The 20931-nt window shown below is 37.7% G+C and overlaps 1 protein-coding gene across 1 annotated transcript in view; it reads left to right on the plus strand.

Annotated features, from left to right (window-relative positions):
• The window catches only part of LOC128528537 (pro-neuregulin-3, membrane-bound isoform), a 356759-nt gene that overhangs the window by 328982 nt on the left and 6846 nt on the right, over positions 1–20931 (plus strand). The window contains exons 4-7 of the mRNA XM_053501414.1: positions 1149–1175; positions 9553–9655; positions 13246–13351; positions 15681–15799. Of these exons, the coding sequence (XP_053357389.1) occupies positions 1149–1175; positions 9553–9655; positions 13246–13351; positions 15681–15799 (355 nt within the window). The remainder of the gene's footprint in view (positions 1–1148; positions 1176–9552; positions 9656–13245; positions 13352–15680; positions 15800–20931) is intronic.

A 20931-nucleotide genomic window follows, 5' to 3' on the forward strand; every position in this document is an offset into this window, starting at 1 on the left:
CAGATTGTCTTGACCAATGTCTACATGCCTACTGTAAAGCCATTAAAGTTTCTGCATGTGATACTGTAGGCTTATTAGATATAGAGCGTTAACAAGCAGTTAAATACAAAAAGTTAAAAAAAACTTTTGCACTTGTACTGTATGCCATGCAATTTTTCTGTGCTTTCAGTGTGGGTTGTTCAATAGTAAAAATAGCAGGGGTAAATTATTTCACCAGGCAAAAAACAACAACAAAAAAACGTAAGCTCTGTCATTCATCTTTTTTTAGACCACCTTCAACAGTGAAGGAAGGTAAATGACAAATTTAAATGGCTTAATTACACACCAGTATTGTAACTTATACTGTATAATTGGATAATTTATTGTTTCCATAATTAATTATATTCCAGAAATATGTAATAATGTACAATTTTATTATATACTTAAGTATAATTATGTATAATATAACAGCAATGTTTGACACCGTTACATTATAAAATAAATTTCTACCGTCCTAGTATTTAAAAATAAACCAATCAATCTTAACCCTTTGCAGCATTTTTCCTTTTTTCTTTCTTTCTGTTCTTCTTTAGAGCACATCAGCAAGCAGGCACAACATTTTATCAGCCCTGCCCGGGTAGCCTTTTGATTAAGCTGTATCTACTCCAGATTTAATGAAAAAAAAAATCTTAAAAAGGCAGCCATGGATGACAGTCAAGCTCGTTTCTTATCTCATCATGGAGCAATTGAAAGATGTGATCTGGTAGTCTGCCGTCGTGCTGCATGTTCAGTACGTTTTGAAGCAGGCGAGAATAAATCAAAAAACCAGACAAGTGTGAATCAAGGCCACCGTCTACTGCGCGCGCTATTTAGGTACAGTCAACTAGACAAACTATTCTACAAGACTAAGTGATGCAGAAGAGGCAGTGACAAGAACAGATAGCGTGATATTTTTATAGTTCAGGTTCACTCGAATTGCGTCTTTGCTAACACCAACATCGGTCCACCCACAGAACCTGGAATTAGTATTATGCAATATATTACACAACCAAAAAAAAAAAAAAAAAAAGAAGAAAAACTTGTTGCTAATAATGTCTTTCTTTCTTTCTTTCTTTCTTTCTTTCTTTCTTTCTTTCTTTCTTTCTTTCTTTCACCTTCTGATGGAGCAGCAGATCATTTGGGCATCGAGTTCATGGGTAAGATTTTTTTCTTATTTTTTTATCATTATTATTATTATTATTATTATTTTGCATGCCACTGAATTATTTAAAGTGTCTTTGGCAGGGTCAATGGGTGCATGACTTTGATGCATGTTTGTGCCTTTTCTAAAGTAGGATGCTATTCAATTTAGATGAAAACCCCAAATGGTTGCGGCTTAAAACCCACATTTCTTTAGTTTCATTAACTATAAATTTTACTCATTAAAAAAATATATATATGCAAAGGTAGAACTGTCATCATTATGATGTGTGAATTCTGGCTCTGACTTCGGTATCACTTCGGTTGATAATTAGTCTCAACTTTCATTTTCCAAAACCTACTATATAAACAAACTAGTAGACCAATACACCAATCAGCCACAGTTATAAACCAAAACTGGTGACAGGATCATGGCCACTCAAGACTTATCTATGCCTGTAAGGACCAAAGGCCAGCCTGTCTGATCCGACAGAAAAGCCACAGTAATGCAGATGCCAAAAACGTCAATGCTGGCCATGATAGAATGGCACTTGGACATTCAGTGCACCACAGAACACACACGATACAGCAGGCAAAGAGCCCAAGGCCACCAACCCAGCCTACAAACTCCCCAGATCCCTGTCTGATGGAGCTTAAACAGAATGCATCAGACAAACAAGTTCCAAGGACACCATCCTGTAACCCACGGCATCCAGAAAACCTGCAGCCCATGTCCTGGTGCCAGACACCATGGCACACCCTCGGAGTTCTTATGGCGTCATATCCCAAGTGGACACAGCTGCCTTGGGGGTACAAGGAAAAACCTACTTCATGCAATACTGAGCATAATGTTTTGTGTAGTAATGTCATGGCTGATCAGTATATTGTACGTAAAAGTGTACGTACGGCAACACTCATACTTAGGATAAATGATTAAATGTAGTTTGTTCATGTTTCAAAAAAGTTTGTTTCTGCTTCATACTACTGTAGACTCCCCACGTGCACTGAAATCAAAATAATCCCTCCTTTTATTGTATTTTTCCCAATCCACAGCTCAACCAAATGCCATAAAAACAACATAAAAATGTATAATGCATCTCTTATTTGTATTCATTTAAACAACATTATCTTTTCAATCTTGTATATTGTATTAATTTCTGGTAACATCCCTAACACGCCACAGTACTTGTACTGGTTCCTGACACTTTAATACAGTCAGTGAAGCTCTTTTCCGTGTAACTGTTAAAGTGTCGAAGGTCTGCCCTAAAATATGGTTGGGAAATGGCGTCTGAACGATACCCATGTTGTTATTCCGAATAACAGCACTCTAGCTTGTGTGAACTTGCTTAATCGTCATTAAACAAACAGGAGATGTAACATAAGCTCATGATACACAAGCTCCACTCTGCTGGGATTAAACCACGAATAGCTGGAGTGTGGTTGTGAATTTATGACTGAAATAAAGCTGCTCATCGCCAGGCGCTTTCACTTTGTAAAAGGCAGCGTTTATTTAGCGAGTATGAGGTGACCTCCTGTATGTGGGGAACTATGAGGTGACCAGTCTGTCATATCTTTGTGTTCATGAGATTCCTTTCCTCGAGACGCCCATTCGTAATGCCCATATTTGTAATCACTTCCTTTAATGCTAAGGTCCAGCTTCTGACGCTTATGTCGGAATCCTCGGAACATAAAGATGAAAGGAAACATTTCATAGCAGCCTGTTAAGGATCATTGACTCTATTGTTCTGTAGCTTGTCCATTAATAGTCAAAAGTGCTTAAAAGTAAATCTGGCTCTTATGTGGGTCTTATAATCTGCTGAGCAAATCCCAAGTATGTTGGGTATTTTATTTCATTTTATTCTTTTGACCCAGCACTACAAGCAAAAAGGTGAAGCAGATTAAACAAAAGCATTTATCCTGTGGCCATAATAACTACCAATAGAATCCTGCAACCCTGACCTTCCCTTGGTTTCCCATAATCCACCAAATTTGAAAGCAATCATGATAGGATTTATTGGATTACCTATGAAGCAAGCGGTAAGGAAAAGCAACTAACTCATACTGTCCTTGTGTCAAGCCACTTTAAGCTCAAATTGAACCAAACCCCATCTGTAAAATCAGCAAATTCCCCTCAAATTTCTCAGACACCCGTCTTGTAATCACCGTGTTTTTTATATTTTTATCCTGAAGACATCAAATATGAAATATGGCCTATACAAACAGCAGAAGATATTCATGGGAGCTTTATGGAATAAAGATATTCAGTCACTGATAAGGCTGTCACTTTTCGTTCTCTGATATCTGAAAGAAGAGTTTATGCATTTGTGGATGCTCAGTAACATGACAAGATGGAGAAAGAAAGACAGCAACAACCCTTTTTTTTGCTGTGATGATGTATGCACCAATGATCTTTAAAGGTCTTCTGTTCTTTTATTAAGGTCTATTTCCAATAGGAGGAAAATGTAACTAGCTTGATCAAGCCATGGTCAGTGCAAACCTGGAAAAGGGACAGCGAGTAGGGAATGTTTTTTGGACCCACCTGAATGTCAAAGATAGATAACACTTAATTTTGCATAATAGATCCCTTTCGAGACCAGTGGATTCCCCAGGTAACTCACAGCCCATGCCATGACCGTTGAAAAGGGTCAGAAGATTGACCTCTATCCAACCCAGCAGAAGATAGTTCGTAATGCCACTATTATACTTCAAAACGTCCTAATCCTGCAGGATGATCCATGAGCTACTTTCCATTTCATAGAACTTTCAGTCTTCTCCTACAAGTGTGACGAAGACATCAAAAGAACACTTTTAAAAAGGAAATTAAATGATCAGGCTAAAAATAACTGCAGTATGTCTGCATGAAACCTAGACGTTCCACTTGTCAATTTATGAGGGGCGTTCAAGTTAAACAGAGACTTTTAAATTTTAAGAATAACAGAACACAGTTATAAGAGTAAAAACTTCCTTTACTTATAAAAAAAAAAAACTTCCCTGCTACACTATTACACCCAGTGTTTCACTAGTCGATTAAAGTCTTCCTTTTCCTCAGTTTGCTCGATCCAGGATCTGACTACCTGCTTGACATCTAAAACTCTGGCCTATCAGGAACTCCTTGAAGTGAGATCAGGACTGTAAGGGGGATGTGCTGTTGCTGAATGCTTTTAGGCCTTTTTTCACCAGAAATTGCATTGCAAGTCCCAAGTTTGACTTGAACGCCCAGTAAATTAACACCCCCACTAAAATCACAGGCTCCAAAAGGTACTGTTTTTGTTACATAACTGCAGGAGTTGTTTGTTTTTCCTGTATGATACTGTATGTAATCTGCTGATTAAAGGAAAAGCATCATCCGATTGAAGGATTTTTCCTTTGCACTAGTCCAGGCATCACTAAATAGTGGATCGTGGTCTAGATCTGGGCCGAGTGACGGTCCATCGGAACCCTGTTGATTTTTTTTTTTTTTCTGGCTCCTCTCAAGGTTTCTTCCTACTACCATCACAGGGAGTTTGTCCTTGCCACTGTCGCCCTCGGCTTGCTCACCAGGGACAATCTGACCATTTTGATTCATGCACACTCACATTCCATACAAACTTAAATAGTTCTTTTGATTGTGTGAAGCTGCTTTGCGACAATGCCAATTGTTAAAAGGTGCTATACAAATAAATTGAATTGAATGAATGAAAATAATTCATATATCATTAATCTAGCAATTTTCTCTCAAAGTGGCTGTGGCTATAGGCATCACTCAACAGAGCCGATCAATGCGATAAACAAAAACAAAAGTGTGACCGACCATGGCTCACTACAAGAAAAGGGAAAGTAGAGTGTGAAGACTGAATTTTCAAAGATGAATTGACAGATCAATATATGTTCATTCCATCTGCTGGAAGTTTAAAACCGGTTTTGTTCTGGATCTGTGGTGATAATAAAAATCAGTAATGTGCAGCGCCCCTATGAGATAAACCGCTGGTTGTTAGAGCAAACATATCCACAGGAGTCCAAGGTGAGGGTGCGTAAAATACCGAACTGAGAGCCCGGTGTGACGGAGCAACCAGAGTAATTTCACATTCATTAACAGGCCAACAGCGTGCAAATGAAGATTCACTGAAAGCTGATTAAAGACTGTTGTTTGTGTTCCATACAAATACAAGAAAGACTTTTTACAGACTTCTGGTATTCTGACGTACCAGTTAGTATTGTTAATTAGTTGGTATTAGGTATTGAAAGTGACAAAACGAGGATGAAGAAGAAGCTCATCTGTATCTTCAGGACTCTGGAAAGCCATGAGATCAGCTATAACATTCATTAATCATTAGCTATTTCAGTTTACAGACAGTCCACTCGACTTACACACACACACACACACACACACACATCCACACATATAGCTTCTGGCAGGCGTTCTACTCCTCGTGCACAAATGCTTGATTTGTACTGACAGCTGCTGCAATCTGAATTCTGTACAATTTCACAGTAAATCTGGGCAACACCGTGACAGCATGTGCAAAGAAAGATGTTTATAGTTCATACTATAATACTCTAGATGTTGTGTTAAAGTGGCTGGATTTGAACGACCCAGGATTTGATGCACGGTGTAGATACAGGCGCAGCATCTATTTAACTCGGAGACCATCTCACGAGCATCATGTCTCCAGATCTCGTTCGAGTGAGAGAAACAAATCGTTCCATCACTCATCTTGTTCACCAAACATTCATTCGTTACCGCATCATTGAGATAAATGATCCATCCTGTCCAAGTCATTATGCTGGTGATGTTAATGAAACACTAGTGTGGGTCAGCTGATTTAACAGAGCAACACTTTTCATGAATTTGATAATGAAACCCTTCTCGTTTGCCGCATAAGATAGATAATCATAGATAATTGAAGTAATATCCAAACTAGTGTGATTGAGTTGATGGGAAAACCACATAAAAATGAAATGTAATTGTGATAAATTACCCCATTTACACCTTGTCGTCACCTCCTCACCGTCTGTAACGCAGGCCTAAACAGGAAATGAAATGCGGATCTCTGGTATCGATATGGAAATATGTGCAGCTCTCAGAGACAGCTTGCTGTTTGGGGACAGAATTGCAACTCTTCAAAAAATACAGGACGATCAGAAATATTAAGCAGTGAGATCAAAGTCAATTAGTGCATACAGTAGTGTGATTCATTGACCCTACTGTATACAACCCAAAAAACTGATGTCAGATTAATTTAACTAACAATAGTCATAATTTTCAGAATTAAATAATTTATTAATGATACGTAGCCTAAATTCAGAGATAATAAAGATATTTATAAACTTATGAAAATGTTCCTATTAATGTATTTTCTGCCCTTCAGTCATATCGATGATTAATAAACATACAAAAATCTGTTTTCCCAAAGTAACTTCCGGTAATAGATTTAATCTATTTATAAATGCATATGTTTTATTTTTATTTTTTATCTTTAAGAAAAACATACATTAAGCTGTCAATGAATGTTCATAGGTAAATTCATTCTTATACTGTGTGTGTTGGTGTGTGATACCGATGGGATGCCAATGCACATGCACTCAGCCCTGTGGCCAATCGTAAGGCTCCTCATAAGCCTTTTAGAGCACCTTTGCATGAAATTTATATTAAGATGGATTTTATATTTTCAATATTTTCTTTCTCCATCACAAGTAGCTTTGTTAAAGATGCGGAATGTTGTTTTTTTTTTTTTTGTTTTTTTCATCAGTGTCATAATGTGAAAAAAAATACATATATGATAAATTGCAGATATATAATAGATAGAAGCAACAATAACTTAGAAATTTCATATAAAGGCTACAGTATGATGTGCCTGTTAATCCACTATAAAGGCTCAGTGGGGGATCATGGGAAATATTTGAGGAGAATGTGGATAATTAAATAGGAGGATTCCTCAGAGGTTGTCTGGAAAATGGAAAATGGAGAAGTATCACTCATGCTGCACCACAAGCAAATGTTAAAGATTGACCTGACTGATGATACAACACCATTTTTTTTATAACATTTTTACCAAGGAGCTTTGGTTTTTAAGATGTGGGAAAGACTTTATATTAATATGCATTTAAAGCAGGTGCAAAACTCGAGTGTACACATGTTTTTGTAGAAGAAATGAAAACATTCATCACCATTCGCATCCGTCAGCTCTCAGTGAGGAAAGCGTATAGGTTCTTCACTCAGTTTCAGTCTCTCCGAGGTGAATGGCTACTGTACGGTAAGTAAAATAAAAGTGGAAGACTAGCCTTCAGTCAGTATCCCTCAATCAAAAAGAAAAAAAAACAGGGGGTTAAAATGTGAAGACCGAGAACTCCACTGGTTCTGTCAAAACTTCCACAGGGTGTAAGGGGACATGAGAGAACAGTCCTGATTACCGTGCACCTAGCCGGACACTAATATGAATCTCATTTGGAAGATTTCTACCCGGAGGTGAAACTTTTCGAAGAGCCCCGTCCTGGATGCCTGCAGCACTGTTTGAGCTGACAGTAAATGAGCCCTTAAGAACAAAAAAGCAACAGGAAGGGCAAAATGGCTCAAAAGGATGATCTTATGGACCTACCGAGTAAGGAGCGGTGGAGAGAACTGTGCTAGAGTGCGATCAATCCAATATAAAAATGAGGGATTTGCTAGATCAGACGGGTGGATATTAGGAGATCCATCATCACTCAAAGACATAATTTAGGTTTCTTCTTCTTCTTGGCTGGTACACTGCATACATTGCTCCAAGGGGTGCTGAAGGAAGAACATTCACAGCCAATTACAAGAGCAACTTCAAAGAGTAGCTGTGAGGACCTGGCACAGAAACCTGTTACCCTGGTGACAGCAAAGAGTGCTCCCCAACCAACAGTACCTTAGGAAGCCTCGTCTGAGCATGGCTGTAAGAAACCTTTTAAGAAGAGAGGTGTCTGCAGGAAGTGTATGCTGCCAAGGGGTAGTACCAGCGCTCGTGCCAGTGCCACCTGTTATGGCTGCATACACTGTAAAAGGCTTAAGTGGTCCGGCAAGAATGTCTGTCTGCGTTTTCGGTGACATGATGATGATGTCATCAGTGAGCAACCCGAGCTATAGTCAAATACTTTGAGATGTTACGCAACTAGAACATAGAAATATGAACAATTTGTTTACCTGCAAAATCTGCATCCCTGTGGCTTGCGTTAATTTTATAATGATCCTTATTCCCTGAAATCATCAAAAGTGACATTGTGTAAATTCTACTGGCCCTTTATAGGTTGAGCGAAATATTCAAGTATGGGCTTACATAGAACTTTTTTTTTCCTAATTGCTTGACAGGCTATAAAAAAAAGTTTATAAATGTACTGTATACTCACTACCCCAGGTACCATTAAACTAGGAAAATTCTGCAAAATAAATTCAATAAAATACTGGAACACTTAGTCCCAGGTTGACTTTGAGCCTCATATTTACAGTACAAGGACTGTACAACTTGATCCAGGAAGTGTTCCTGTTTTTTAAGCAGTGTATATTCATATTTTTAATCTCTTTTTTTTTTTTTTATGGTTTAGTATTTGATTTATACTTGTAGGGATCGATGTACTGTAAATTTTTATATATTTGGTTATCCCTGTATACTTTGGTTAATGGGATTAAGTTATCATAATTAGTCATATTTGCAAAATTACAAAAGTTTATATTTGTAACTATTAATTTATAATTAATATTTTATATTTGAAATATTTACAGAATTTTTTTTAAATTAAAATAACTTCAATGGTAAAGTAAGTATAAAAAGGACATTTTCTGCTACATAGATTTACATTTTCTTTTGCCTAATAGTGTAAAACACGTCTGCAGACACAGAGCTTTTGTTAAATCACTAATTTAGCTGAATCACGGCTCGGTAATGTGACCACATAATGGTTATTAAAGCTTTCCCCGTCCTTTCAAACCTTTCTTTTCGAGCTACAATGGCATCTCGGTAAATGAAACCATCAGGTTTCTGGTCACAGCAGCTTTTCAACGCAAGCGCATCCATCACCTGCTATTGTGGCCGTGATGTTTTTGCGGTACCTCTCTTGTAAAAGTCTGTCGCGTCTGAGCCTAATCTGATTGATTCTCTATTAATAGTGTCGAACCTGAACGTAATTTACTCCTTCATACGATCAGAGACAGCTGCCATTTTTCATGCGTAATGGTGCCCATTAAGGCCTTAAGTCTTTTCCAGTGGCAGCTATACCTAGCGAGAGGCGCATCCATTACGGCTGGTGTCCCCAGCCTGATTTCTCCGAGAGATAAGCCGGAACGATCACGACGCTTGCAAACATGAATCCTTTCTCCAGATTTAAATATGCATGGAGTGTTTTGGTGTGAATGTGACATGTTGCTTTATTTCTTGTTTTCTGCTTTTATACCCAAAACAGAGAGTGAAGAGGTTTACAAGAGGCAAGTGCTGTCAATCACATGCATTGCCATGGGGATCAGCTTTCTGGGCACACTCTGCATGGCTCTGTACTGCCGGAACAAGTGAGTATGGCACAGAATTCACAAGAGATTGGGCTGCTTTACAATGCGTAGCTGCTAAAAAAAAGAGGGGGGGAGGAGTGGGGGGGTGGGGGTTGGGTGAGGGCTTGAATAGTCTCAAGGAAGCCGGAAAGATCATGATTAGGAGGAAGGATGGGGATGGAATAAAAAGTAGCTCAAAGGTGCAAGGTGTGTGCGTGTGTTTGTGTGTGTGTATTAAATAATCTTTTACTCTGTGTAATCTCATGACTAGAGCTGTTTTTAAAAAAAATATCATACTGTGACGGTTGACACTGTGCCTTGCACTTCTAGAGCCCAGGTTCGATTCCCGACCAGGCTTGATTCCCGTCTCTGTGTGCATGGAGTTTGCGTGTTCTCCCAATGCTTGGTGGGTTCCCCCCGGGTGCTCCGGTTTCCTCCTACGGTCCAAAGACATGCAGATTAGGCTAATTGGCATTTCAAAAATCGCCCGTAGTGTGTGCATGAGTGTGTGTGCCCTGCGACGGATTGGCACCCCGTCCAGAGTGTACCCTCCCTTGTGCCCTAAGTCTCATGGAATAGGTTCCAGGTCCCTGCGACCCTGAATAAAGCGGTATAGAAGATGAGTGAGTGAGAGTATATTAATCTTATAGTATATCTTATATATTTATTTCTTCTGCATCAGTGATAAAATCAAAATAGTAGTTTACTTTTACAATAGAAACTTGTTTGCTCTGCATGAGTGACTTCTCATAGGTATTATCAATATATTTGATGTGTGTCGGGGAGCCAGGGAAAGATCTGTTTACATATTCTACTTTATACAGTATAATAGAGAAAAAAAAGAGGAATTGTGTTTAAAGGCTTAGATAGAATTTTTTTGGGGGAAAATAATATGTTAATAAACGAAAGCACATGTCTGTTCTGCGATCCAACAACTCGATCAGATCACGGCATTTACTGTATAAGGTGTTTTACACATCTTAAAGCTTATGTTTTTCACCACCAGGTTTCTTAATCTGGCTCTTTATGCATCATGTTCTTCGCGGAAATAAAGCATAGGCAAAGATATGAAGCTGTTTTGGTAAAATATACCCTGCACTAACTACTACTTTCATTCCATCACCTTCAACCACACACAATGCAGTTGCCATTTTGTGTGTAAAAATGATTCCCTATGCTCCGACAACCACTCTTTTACAATCTGAATCCTGGAATATGGCCGTTCCACAGGGAAGAAAAACTCTGGTTATTCAGTACATTCAGGTCATCAGCCAACTTCACTTTTTGCCACATAACGTTGCTGAGCCTAGACCTGATCAACTAAAACAACCCCAGATCATAACGCTGCCTCCAGAGGCCTGTGCAGTGGACACTATGTCTGATGGATTCATTGTTTTATGTCCTCCCCTCCATACCCTGATGTACCCATCACTTTGGAATAGAGTCAGTCTGACCTTTTCCCATTTTCCCAAGCATTATTTATTTTATTTCTTTGCACAGTCTACAGTTCAGCACTATCTTACAGGTTTTAATCATGTGCTGGATAGCTTTTAACCCAACTCCAGGCCTATTATTATTATTATTATTATTATTAATATTATTGTTATTATTATTATTATTATTATTATTATTATTATTATTATTAGTCCAGCCATCTGTATTCATGGTATAAAAAATGCTAGACGTTATAGGCAGTGAGATCTGATCGGAGTTTGACTGAACAGCAAAACATGTCATTTCCGCCTAATATGTTGGTCCGTTGCTTACACAAATCAATCCATGTGTATATTTTGATTTTTCTATATTATTGTAAGGACCTTGTTGTGTGTTGTGGCTTAATTTGGTGAGCGAAGAAGAGCCTTTAAAATGTTCATGCTATAGGCATGTTATGATGATGTTGACCCTCATTAATGACATTTTAAACTACTGTATTATTAAATTCACTTGGCACTGATGTTTTCCTTTCCTGTCCTTTCACTGAAACAATTCTCACTTTACACATATCGAATGTTAAACCATGAGACACTCAGCACATCACAGTAAGCCACGCACACAATTCCCACGTCAGGATAAAACCCCAAATCACTTGATGACACTGTTTCAAATCTAACAACAGAAAACAAAAGGATGAACCCAGTCACTCGAGGGGGCTATTAGCATTTGAGCAAGAGAGACGCATAGTCCTGGGCAAAACAGACAGAACAGAACTAACTGGATAGACAAAATGGCTGTTTTTTTTTTTTTTTATCCAAATAATTCGGGACAGAAAACTTAAGCAAAGTAGATATTGATATCGAATGGATATTGAATTTTTGGTATATCACAGTGATCCTAACTCACAATTTATATATTAATTATATATATATATATATATATATATATATATATATATATATATATATAAATGATTTGTGCTTGGCAAAAATGTGCTAACTAGATTTAAAAAAAATTCAATCATTGCTTATCCACGGGTTGGAATTAATGAATCTGGATGGAAAACTAAAAGTACACAGAACACCAAACTAAATACAACCTGAATATATTCCCAGTAAGTCAGTAATTACACACCTGAGGCGACTAATTAGCAATTGACCAAAAGAGAAGCACAATAATGAGCAAACTGTGCTAATCATGTAATATAAGAAGTTAGCCTTAAGAAAAACGTGGTGGGTTTTAACACAGACTGCTTAAAGAAAAAACATTTTGTCAATTTTGTATTATAAAATTTTGCATTTCATATTATAAATGTTTTTTGTATTTTCTGCTGTATTGAACACTAATCATGATTTTGGCATGGCTAGTGTGTCACAAGCTTTTATTCCTTACTAGGCTTCAGTTATCTTTTCTTGAGCACAACATGACCAAATGTGCAAAAAAAAAAAGCAAAAACATCTAAAAAAAACATTATAAAATAAATCTTGGGTGCTGTTAAAAATTACATAATGTTTCTCACGAATATTAATTCGCAAAACTTTTTTTAAAGTAAATAAGACGCACCAGGGCTAGCATTAGCAAGATGCCGCGATGTGAATTACAGGCTCACTTCAGACTATTAGGTCAGTCATCGCCGTATATAATGTTTGTAATAGGTTAAAAAACACATACAATCACATAAAATGGGTTTTATTATTTTTTGCCTTCCTTAAGGTCAACTGAGCTTGCAGGTAAATATTATAGCTCTTTTTTCAAATCTGCATTTAAATCTCTCTTTCTCTCTCTTTTTTTTTTTCTTTCTATTTTCTAACCGAAAGCGCAGAGCCGTGCTAGAGGCAGTCAATGTCTCCTCCTGCTTCTGGGCAAGCGTAGCAGGAATAAAGTGCAGCTGTCAGTCATGTCTTATGGAGCAGAACGGCGAGAAGAACAGCCGTGCGATTTCAATAAAGCATCTAATATAATGACATGACTGACTGAGCATCCTGATGATGCTAAAAACCTTAAAGGAGTGCCATCGCTGTTCAATGATGAGTTTAATGTGCGGGAAGAAAGCCACAGAGTGTCATTATTTGTGAAGCGTGACTTTATGTCTTTATATATATTTGTGGTTTTGGATAGGGGTAAATGTGCACCTGTGTTATCTTAAAGTCTCATAATTTGTGCGCTGCCCCCTATAGGAGACGCAGGGAAAAGCTCCAGGCGCATCTGAAAGAAAGCCGAGGCCTGAAAAACTACAGTGTCAGCCAACCGTGCAAAGCTCACCCCGGCCTCCAGCTGCACAGTGTAAGTGTTTTGTCTTTTTTTTTCCTCCCCATATCAACCACAATGACCAGTTAAATATGACAGATGAAGTAGAGCAGTTGATCCTAGAAAATTATTTCTAGGATTTCTGAAAATGAATTAATTTCATAAATATAATGTATCATAAATAGATTTTTGAAATATCAGGTCAAACCATGATGATTCACATGATGGTTCCCATGCCAGACCAGTAAGTGGTGATAGTATGTACTGTACATAGTAAAATGTAATGATAACGTAATAAGTTGTATATTGAATTGTGAAAGGCTGCAAGTTTTAAAGAAAAAAAAAACATTTTGGATTAATTAATTTATTTTTGTTTGTTTGTTCATTATCTCTATACACTGTACAGTATACTAGAGAACTATAGAACGACTCTGTATGCTGTAACATTACAAGGTGCCAAAGGCCAGCTTCATGAAGGCATGGTGGGTTGAAGTTGATTAAAGTGGAAGAACTCGAGTCTCCTGCACAGTCACTCCCGTCACTCCCACTGAACATCACTGGGATAAACTGGAACCGGAGCCTCCTCAACATCCTGACCTTACTAATGCTCTTGTAGCACCAAAATCTGGTGGAAAGTCTTCCCAGAACAGTGGCACACATAATAACATCAAACATTTGAAATGAACCTGAAATGGGATTTTCAACAAGGATATGAGAGCGTGATGAGAAGCTATCCGCAACCATTTGGCTGTTGAGAGTTTAATGTTGGTGGAATTATTTCATTTTATTTCATTTTTAATTAGAGCATTTTTCCCCCTAAACCACAGCGCTAAAACTGTTTTTATTAATCTTAAAAGGTTAAGATTTACTCCTTATAAAATACACTTTATTCACCCCCAATGCCAGAAAAAGAGAAAGTTTGAGCAGTTTGCTTTAGCTGCTAGCATTATATTTTCCATCCTGACATGTTAGATTGTGTTTGTGATACCATCTGTGTCAATCCCCGTCACCAGATTGTTTCAGATTGCCTCGTCCTCGTCATCGTATGCCCCCGAGAGCAGCTCTGTGAAAGCAGGCGTTTCCGACGGAATGCTTTGTTCCCATTTATCGCCTTCCCGTTAGATTTCCACTGACACACCCGTCCCGTATAAGCATACTTGCGTTATAACTTAGTCAAATTACAGGTGTATTTGTTCTATCAGTCAAAGCCCAGTGACTCATGGATGGTTTTAGCAAACAGATGAACTGTCAGGAGACCCGCCGATGTCAGGGAGACCGATCAGCGCTGCAGGAATGGATTGGGAATTAACATAAAGCTCACACACTCAGTAATAATCCATCATTTTGCATATTATGTTTTTTTTTTTTTTTTATAATTATGAGAAACTGTGTGTACAGGTAATCACATGATTAATGATAGAGACGCAGAGGTGTTGAAGGCATTGTGTGCGTGTGGTGTTTCACCAGTTGATGGCTTTTTCAAAGCTTGATCAATATCAAGAGAAATACGTGTTTAATATGTGCGTCTCGCTTTGTGACCTCAGTGACGAAAATGCACCTGTGTGATATCATAACTACACCCCCATGGCCATTTTTTCTCTGAACGCAGTCTGTGATTTGTCAAAAGCTGTGACAAGATCTATTTCCCATCACTCACACATGTTTGGTTAGAATCGGCGCGAGCGCTCTCTTTTACCAGTTCTCCACAAAATTTCCGAGTGTATTAGCATAATCCTATCTGTGTGCTACATATTTCAACAACCTGATAAACAATATGAAACCGCAGTGGGCTACATTATCCAATTACAGTGACGCTAACGCCCTGCCGTAGCCCCCTGTTCACGCGTCAGTTCCTCCCTTCCTCACTTCCTTTCAATCTCATCCTTGTTGCTTGGTGGAGATTAAGTGCCACAGCGACAGTCAGATTATTCTCTGCTTTCTGCATTGAACAGATACAGGCTTGTTTTTAAGGGAGGATTTTTAAAGTGTGATATCTAATCAGGATTTAGTGCAGTGTTCAGTTGTGCTGCAGTGCTAATCAGTCAGCAGTTTACTGATGATTATGGCTTATAAGTAACCTGGGCACCATCAGAATTCACCAAGAACGTTTTTTTTTTTTTTTTTTTTTTTTGTAGGCAATTTTATCATCTTTGAGCAGAAACGAAAGGACGTGTCACGCAAAAGCTCTAAAATATATTCATCAATTCATAATGAAACTAAGTGCGTGATCACTTAGCTGCTTGAAAACAACCCTGTATGAAGCTGCCGCCTATCCAAATCTTTCAGTAAAATGTTTGCCTTTTAAACTTGTCATGCTTGTTAAAAACAACACTTTATTTCACTCTTTTATCTTTCCATTCTGCAGTATTGCAAAAGCACAAGATCTCCGCTACACGGAAGCACCGTCCACCAATCCGGTTTTCCCCAGAGTTCTGCGATGGCTTCTTCTTACACCAGGGGTTTGACAACAACCCGAAATCACAGGTAATGAGTTATTCATCTCCTGCGTCCTGTTAGAGTTGTTTTTAGGCCAGACAGAACAAACTGCTGGATATGACAAGAAACCTTTTTAAACAAACTGTTTTTAAAAGAATGATTTTTATTTAGGTGATTGTTTCTGTGCTTGATGGAACAATGGCTAGCTAAAATGGCTAAAGGGCTTGTCTAGCTGCTTGGCTTGTTAATGTGCTAGTTTCTATGTAGCATCTTAGCTCTGAGCTCATCATATATTATATACATTCAGTTTTTGTCTTATCAGGTAGCTAGCCAATATTTCCTTGTTTAAGATATATTAGCAAACTGCTTCATATAAGGAATGTCATGTTGGTCTCAAGTGAGAAATTCAGGTCTCAAGAGAATATACAGTGGTACCCTGGCAAAGAATTTTCACCATAAGAACTGAAATTTTGCAAGGAATTTTCCTCGGCATACAAGATGAACGGAACGCCTGCTAAGTTGGAGGAACATCCGGGGGGCCTTTCAAAGCTTGTTTGCATCAGTGGAAAGCCAAACAAAGTTTACAGTTTACATATATATTTTTATTTTGCATTTTCTGCAAATTTGGTAGCACCATGGGTCCCAAGAACGTTATTAAGAATGGTAGCAAGAAAAAAGGGAGTTACTTTCAGTTTGGTTTTTAATCTGCCGGTGTCCAGAGGAATCATAAATGAAGGTTAAGGTTTAATGTCTATTTATTACATATTTTACTTAATTTACATGTTATTTTTAAATGTTTTGATTGTTCTTAAATGCAAAAATATCATTATAGTGTTGGAGATTGGTAATATTTGTATTTTGTAAGGAATATTAGTATTCCGATTAATATTACCTATACAAAGTTTCACCTTAAGAACTCGCCTCTGGAACAAGTTAAATTTGTATGCATATGTACCACTGTCTTATTATTATTAGTAGTAGTAGTAAAAGAAACATATATTAGCTCATTTGCATTACGTACAGTAACAAACTAGCATGGTAGCCAGCGAAAAATTATATTTGTCAGAACAGACTAATGCTAAAAACTCTTTATGATCAGACAACCTTTGAAAATTGCAAAGCTGATATTCTCACGTAAAGGCTAATAGGTATATAATATATGCAAATTCATAAGAAAATGCTAAAAAATGTGCATCATTGCCATTACTGGCTGTGAGCAGCGAGCATCAAGTGGACGTATTGCGCTCACCTCAGTGAAAATGTCTGGGCTTGTTTATCACTGGCAGGCCTATGGCCTTCTAGACACCCTCATGATGATAATGGCTATCGTAATGACATGCCATGAAGACGGGCACGAGACGCAAACTCGCTGTAATGTGTAGAAATTACACCCGGTGAAATGATATTAACTCTGTGGCAGCGTAGCTGGTTGTAATTGGAATTTTATTGAACAGTAAAAAGAATGATAGTAATTGTAATTGGTGATAAACATGTTAAATGCGGGCTTCTGTTGCTACGCACAGTGGAGGAGCGACAAATCGAGACAGATCGAAATAAATCGGACTCCGACCACATGCCACCTCGTTTAACCGACTGTTACCGAGTTAAAATCCTACGTTTGATTACGTTGTTCCACACAAAGCTCCTGCTGTGATGTTTATGGAGTAAGATTGACCTCGCTATCTATCTGGCTGTGTCCCAGTCAGCTTTGTGTAATAGTTTGCTTTGTTGAAATTAAACAATTCAGTGAAGTTTCTATCAATTTACTTCACGTTTATTTTGTTCTTTTTTTCCTCATGATTTGGATTTTCATGCCTCAGGGCCACAAGTCTAATGAAAGCCATTGTTAGACATTTGCCTTATTAGGCCTGAGCTAATGTGCAGCTTTTTGCGAATCTCATGCCTGATTGTATGTAACCTCGCTTGCATGTATTTCAGTTACTCTGGAAATTTAGATGCTTCCTATGGTGTTTTCACTAGTGTTAAGGATCTTCCTGTTGGTCACTTTGTAATCTTGATGGTTGTTCTGGAGTTCCACCTTGGCTGTGAGTGTCTCCAAGTGCTTATTTCAGAATGAAATATGCTTGCTATATTGTTTTAAGACTGTGATGTCTTTCCGGTGGTTACACTGAAATCTTAGATGGTTGCTATGGTCTTTTTATTGATATTAACGGGGATCCAGATGGTTACTGTAGAATCTAAGAGGATTGTTTTAGCTACTTATGAGGGTTTTTCCAGGTGACTAAACTAAAATATTTGATGGTTGCTGTGGTTGTGAGGGTCTTCTCTGGGTCCTTAGATGGTTGTTATGGTGTGCTTTCTGGTCGTGAAGGTGCCACAGCTGGTTTTGAGGGTTTTATAAATACCCCAGGTGATTACTTTAGAATCTTAGATGGTTTCTGAGGCAGTTCACCTGATTGATGGGGTCTTATACTTGGTTACTTCGGAATCTGAGATGGTTGATATGGTTTTCCAGCTGGTTATGAGAGTCTTCTAGGTGATCATTCTGGAACCTTACACTGAAAAAAATGAATCTGAGATGTTGTAAATGTAGCATAATTAAATCTGTGTATTCAACAATAAATAATCAAGTTTGTACGTTTACATAAATATATCTAAGTTAGAACTTAATCTGCATTTGTTAAGAATACAAGACAATGTGCATTTTTTCCTTAACATATATTTTTTACGTAATCCCTGACAATCTTTTTAAGTGAACACACACAACAAGCAATAATCTTGTTAATTTTACTCTGTTTAAATAAAACTGCCTCCCCATGGAAAAAGCATGGGAAACCCCGTATTAAATTAGTGTACCAAAGCCTTATTGCGGTAGGAAACAACTCTTTGGAGCATTATGTTCACCTCGTGTGTAAATTTTTAACGGGTTGTTTTTTCTACCCAAACGCTGGGTTGCCGCTCTTGGGTAATTTTTCTGGGTTATTTACAGAGAGTTGGGTAGTTTTTGTGTAACCCAGCTGCTGGGTTGAAGTAGGTCCCCCCCAAAGTTCACCAGTTGATTCAGCGGCTGTCAGTCAGAGCTTCGTGTCTCTCTTCAGCTCCCACACCGCTGATGACGGTTCATCCTCCTCGGGCATTTAAGGGGAAATGGCGTTAAATACAAGGTCTGTATACACATGTTCACTCACCTAAGTCACATATGACTGAAAATTTATAACTATATGTGAGATTTATTACTGTTACCGTGTTACGGTTACACTTAAACTTTCAGGCTGGTCTGAGGTAAGATAATTTAGCTGACAATAGCTGCTATAGTTAGCCAAAGAACCCCAGCTGTGTGTGAAAGAAACGGATAAGATGTCTGAGCTTTTTATCTTTCTCTGTAGAATGTTTGCCGAGTGACGAAGATGCTGAAGTGATGAATGAACGCTAAACCGTTAACTGTAGTGCTAGCATGACGCAGGCATTTAGTTAGGTTACTAGCGTTAGCAAACACATTAAGATTAGAACTTTATTAATTTCACTGCTTGTAAGAATAAAATGCTGGGGTGTTACAAAACACTGACCCTCTCACAAATATACACACCTGCTAACCTCCCGTTTTTCACTAGTTAGTAATTTACTCCGCGGTCAAATTTCTCCTGAGGTATAACAATATTTTACACCTTTCCCCCTTTGATAAGTATGCAAATGTATCACCAGTAATTGCATGTAAGCTAACCAGGTAGCCCTCTTTAACCAAAGTTGCCTGTGACTCAGGCTAAATTAACTAGTCAACGCGCCAACTACAGGAAAAAGTACCACAGCTGAACAGGTAACTACTAGATGAAAGTATTAATATTTGGGTGACTGTGCCAGTATGACCCCAGCCATGACATTTTTTTCGGTAATTAGCTTAAAATCAACGCAGACCACAAGATCAACTAGTCTGACATATAAAAAGACTTTATCCTAAAAGCCATGCTTATTTTGCTGTTTTATTTTTGGTAGTAGCTGTCTCCATGTTTTTGTTTCAGGTTACCTATACCTTATCTTATTGGACAGCTTTGTCATTTTTTATTTAGTATCAATCCTATTACACACTAAATTAATAGTTTTATTCAGTTTAATCCTTGCTATTCAACAAAATTGTTTACTTTCTTTCTTTTTTTTTTTCTTCCTAAGGTTGGAACCAACATGGTGGAATACCTCCAGCAGGCTGAAGGGTCAAGGCCGTACCCCTACATCCTGACATTGGGAGAAAAAGACCAGCGCTGCTCTTAGGCATTCGACATTCTGGTGGGACAGGCTCTGGAGCAATGCACACTACTTGGGGCGGTTGATGTGTGCTTAAAGGCATTTTATATTTTTGCCATTAACTATCCAAATGAGTGTGCTCCTGTATAGGACTTTTTGTAATGTTGCTATGAAATAGCGAGGCCTACTTGAAAAGTCATAGACAGTGTTTGTATGTTAAAATGAGACCAGGGCTGGATAGTTTTGTTCTGCAAAAAAGATATTTGGAGTCACAGAGATCCTGCTTTGTAGAAGCTGCCTCAGCCTATTTGTGTTATTGCTCCATTCTGCCCTTGTGAGTAATAGTATGGTAATGATGTTGCTGTTGATTATCTGTTCTTGTGCTTTTGAAAAATAAATATTTTTTCTAGGAACATTTAATAGTATGATGTTTATTGCATATATGTATGGTTTGCAAAACTTGGAAGTTTTTTTGTAATAGACCAGTATATCAAAGTATTTTAACTGTTTAATAGACATTTTTTTTATTCATTTTTTTTTTTTTTTACTGATTCACTATAAACAAATAACCCATTTTGCTGGGTAAAATTAACCCAGCATTATAGTTAAATGTGACTTAGCATTTAGGTTGAATATTTAACCCATCTTGCTGGGTTAAACAAATAACCAATTTTGCTGGGTTAAATTAACCCAGCAATATTTACCCAGTATTTTTTAGGGTGGTTCTTACTTCAAGTTTTGTGCTGGATGAAGTTGCATTTCAAAGTACAAAATTACACAACTAGTATTTTAACTATAACATATAAGAAATGCCTAACTAGATAATGTGAGTATATATAACTTTAAAATGAGACTAGGACATTTAAAAATAAAACAAAGTAGGCCCCACTCCAAGTAATGTGGAAACTTAAAAAAATAGTTAAATTTCAATTAAAAATACATATTTGAAACTCTTAAAGTTAAGTAGCATGGACACAAAAGAA

The sequence above is a fragment of the Clarias gariepinus genome, chromosome 8 (genome assembly GCF_024256425.1).
Source record: "Clarias gariepinus isolate MV-2021 ecotype Netherlands chromosome 8, CGAR_prim_01v2, whole genome shotgun sequence".
Taxonomy (NCBI): domain Eukaryota; kingdom Metazoa; phylum Chordata; class Actinopteri; order Siluriformes; family Clariidae; genus Clarias; species Clarias gariepinus.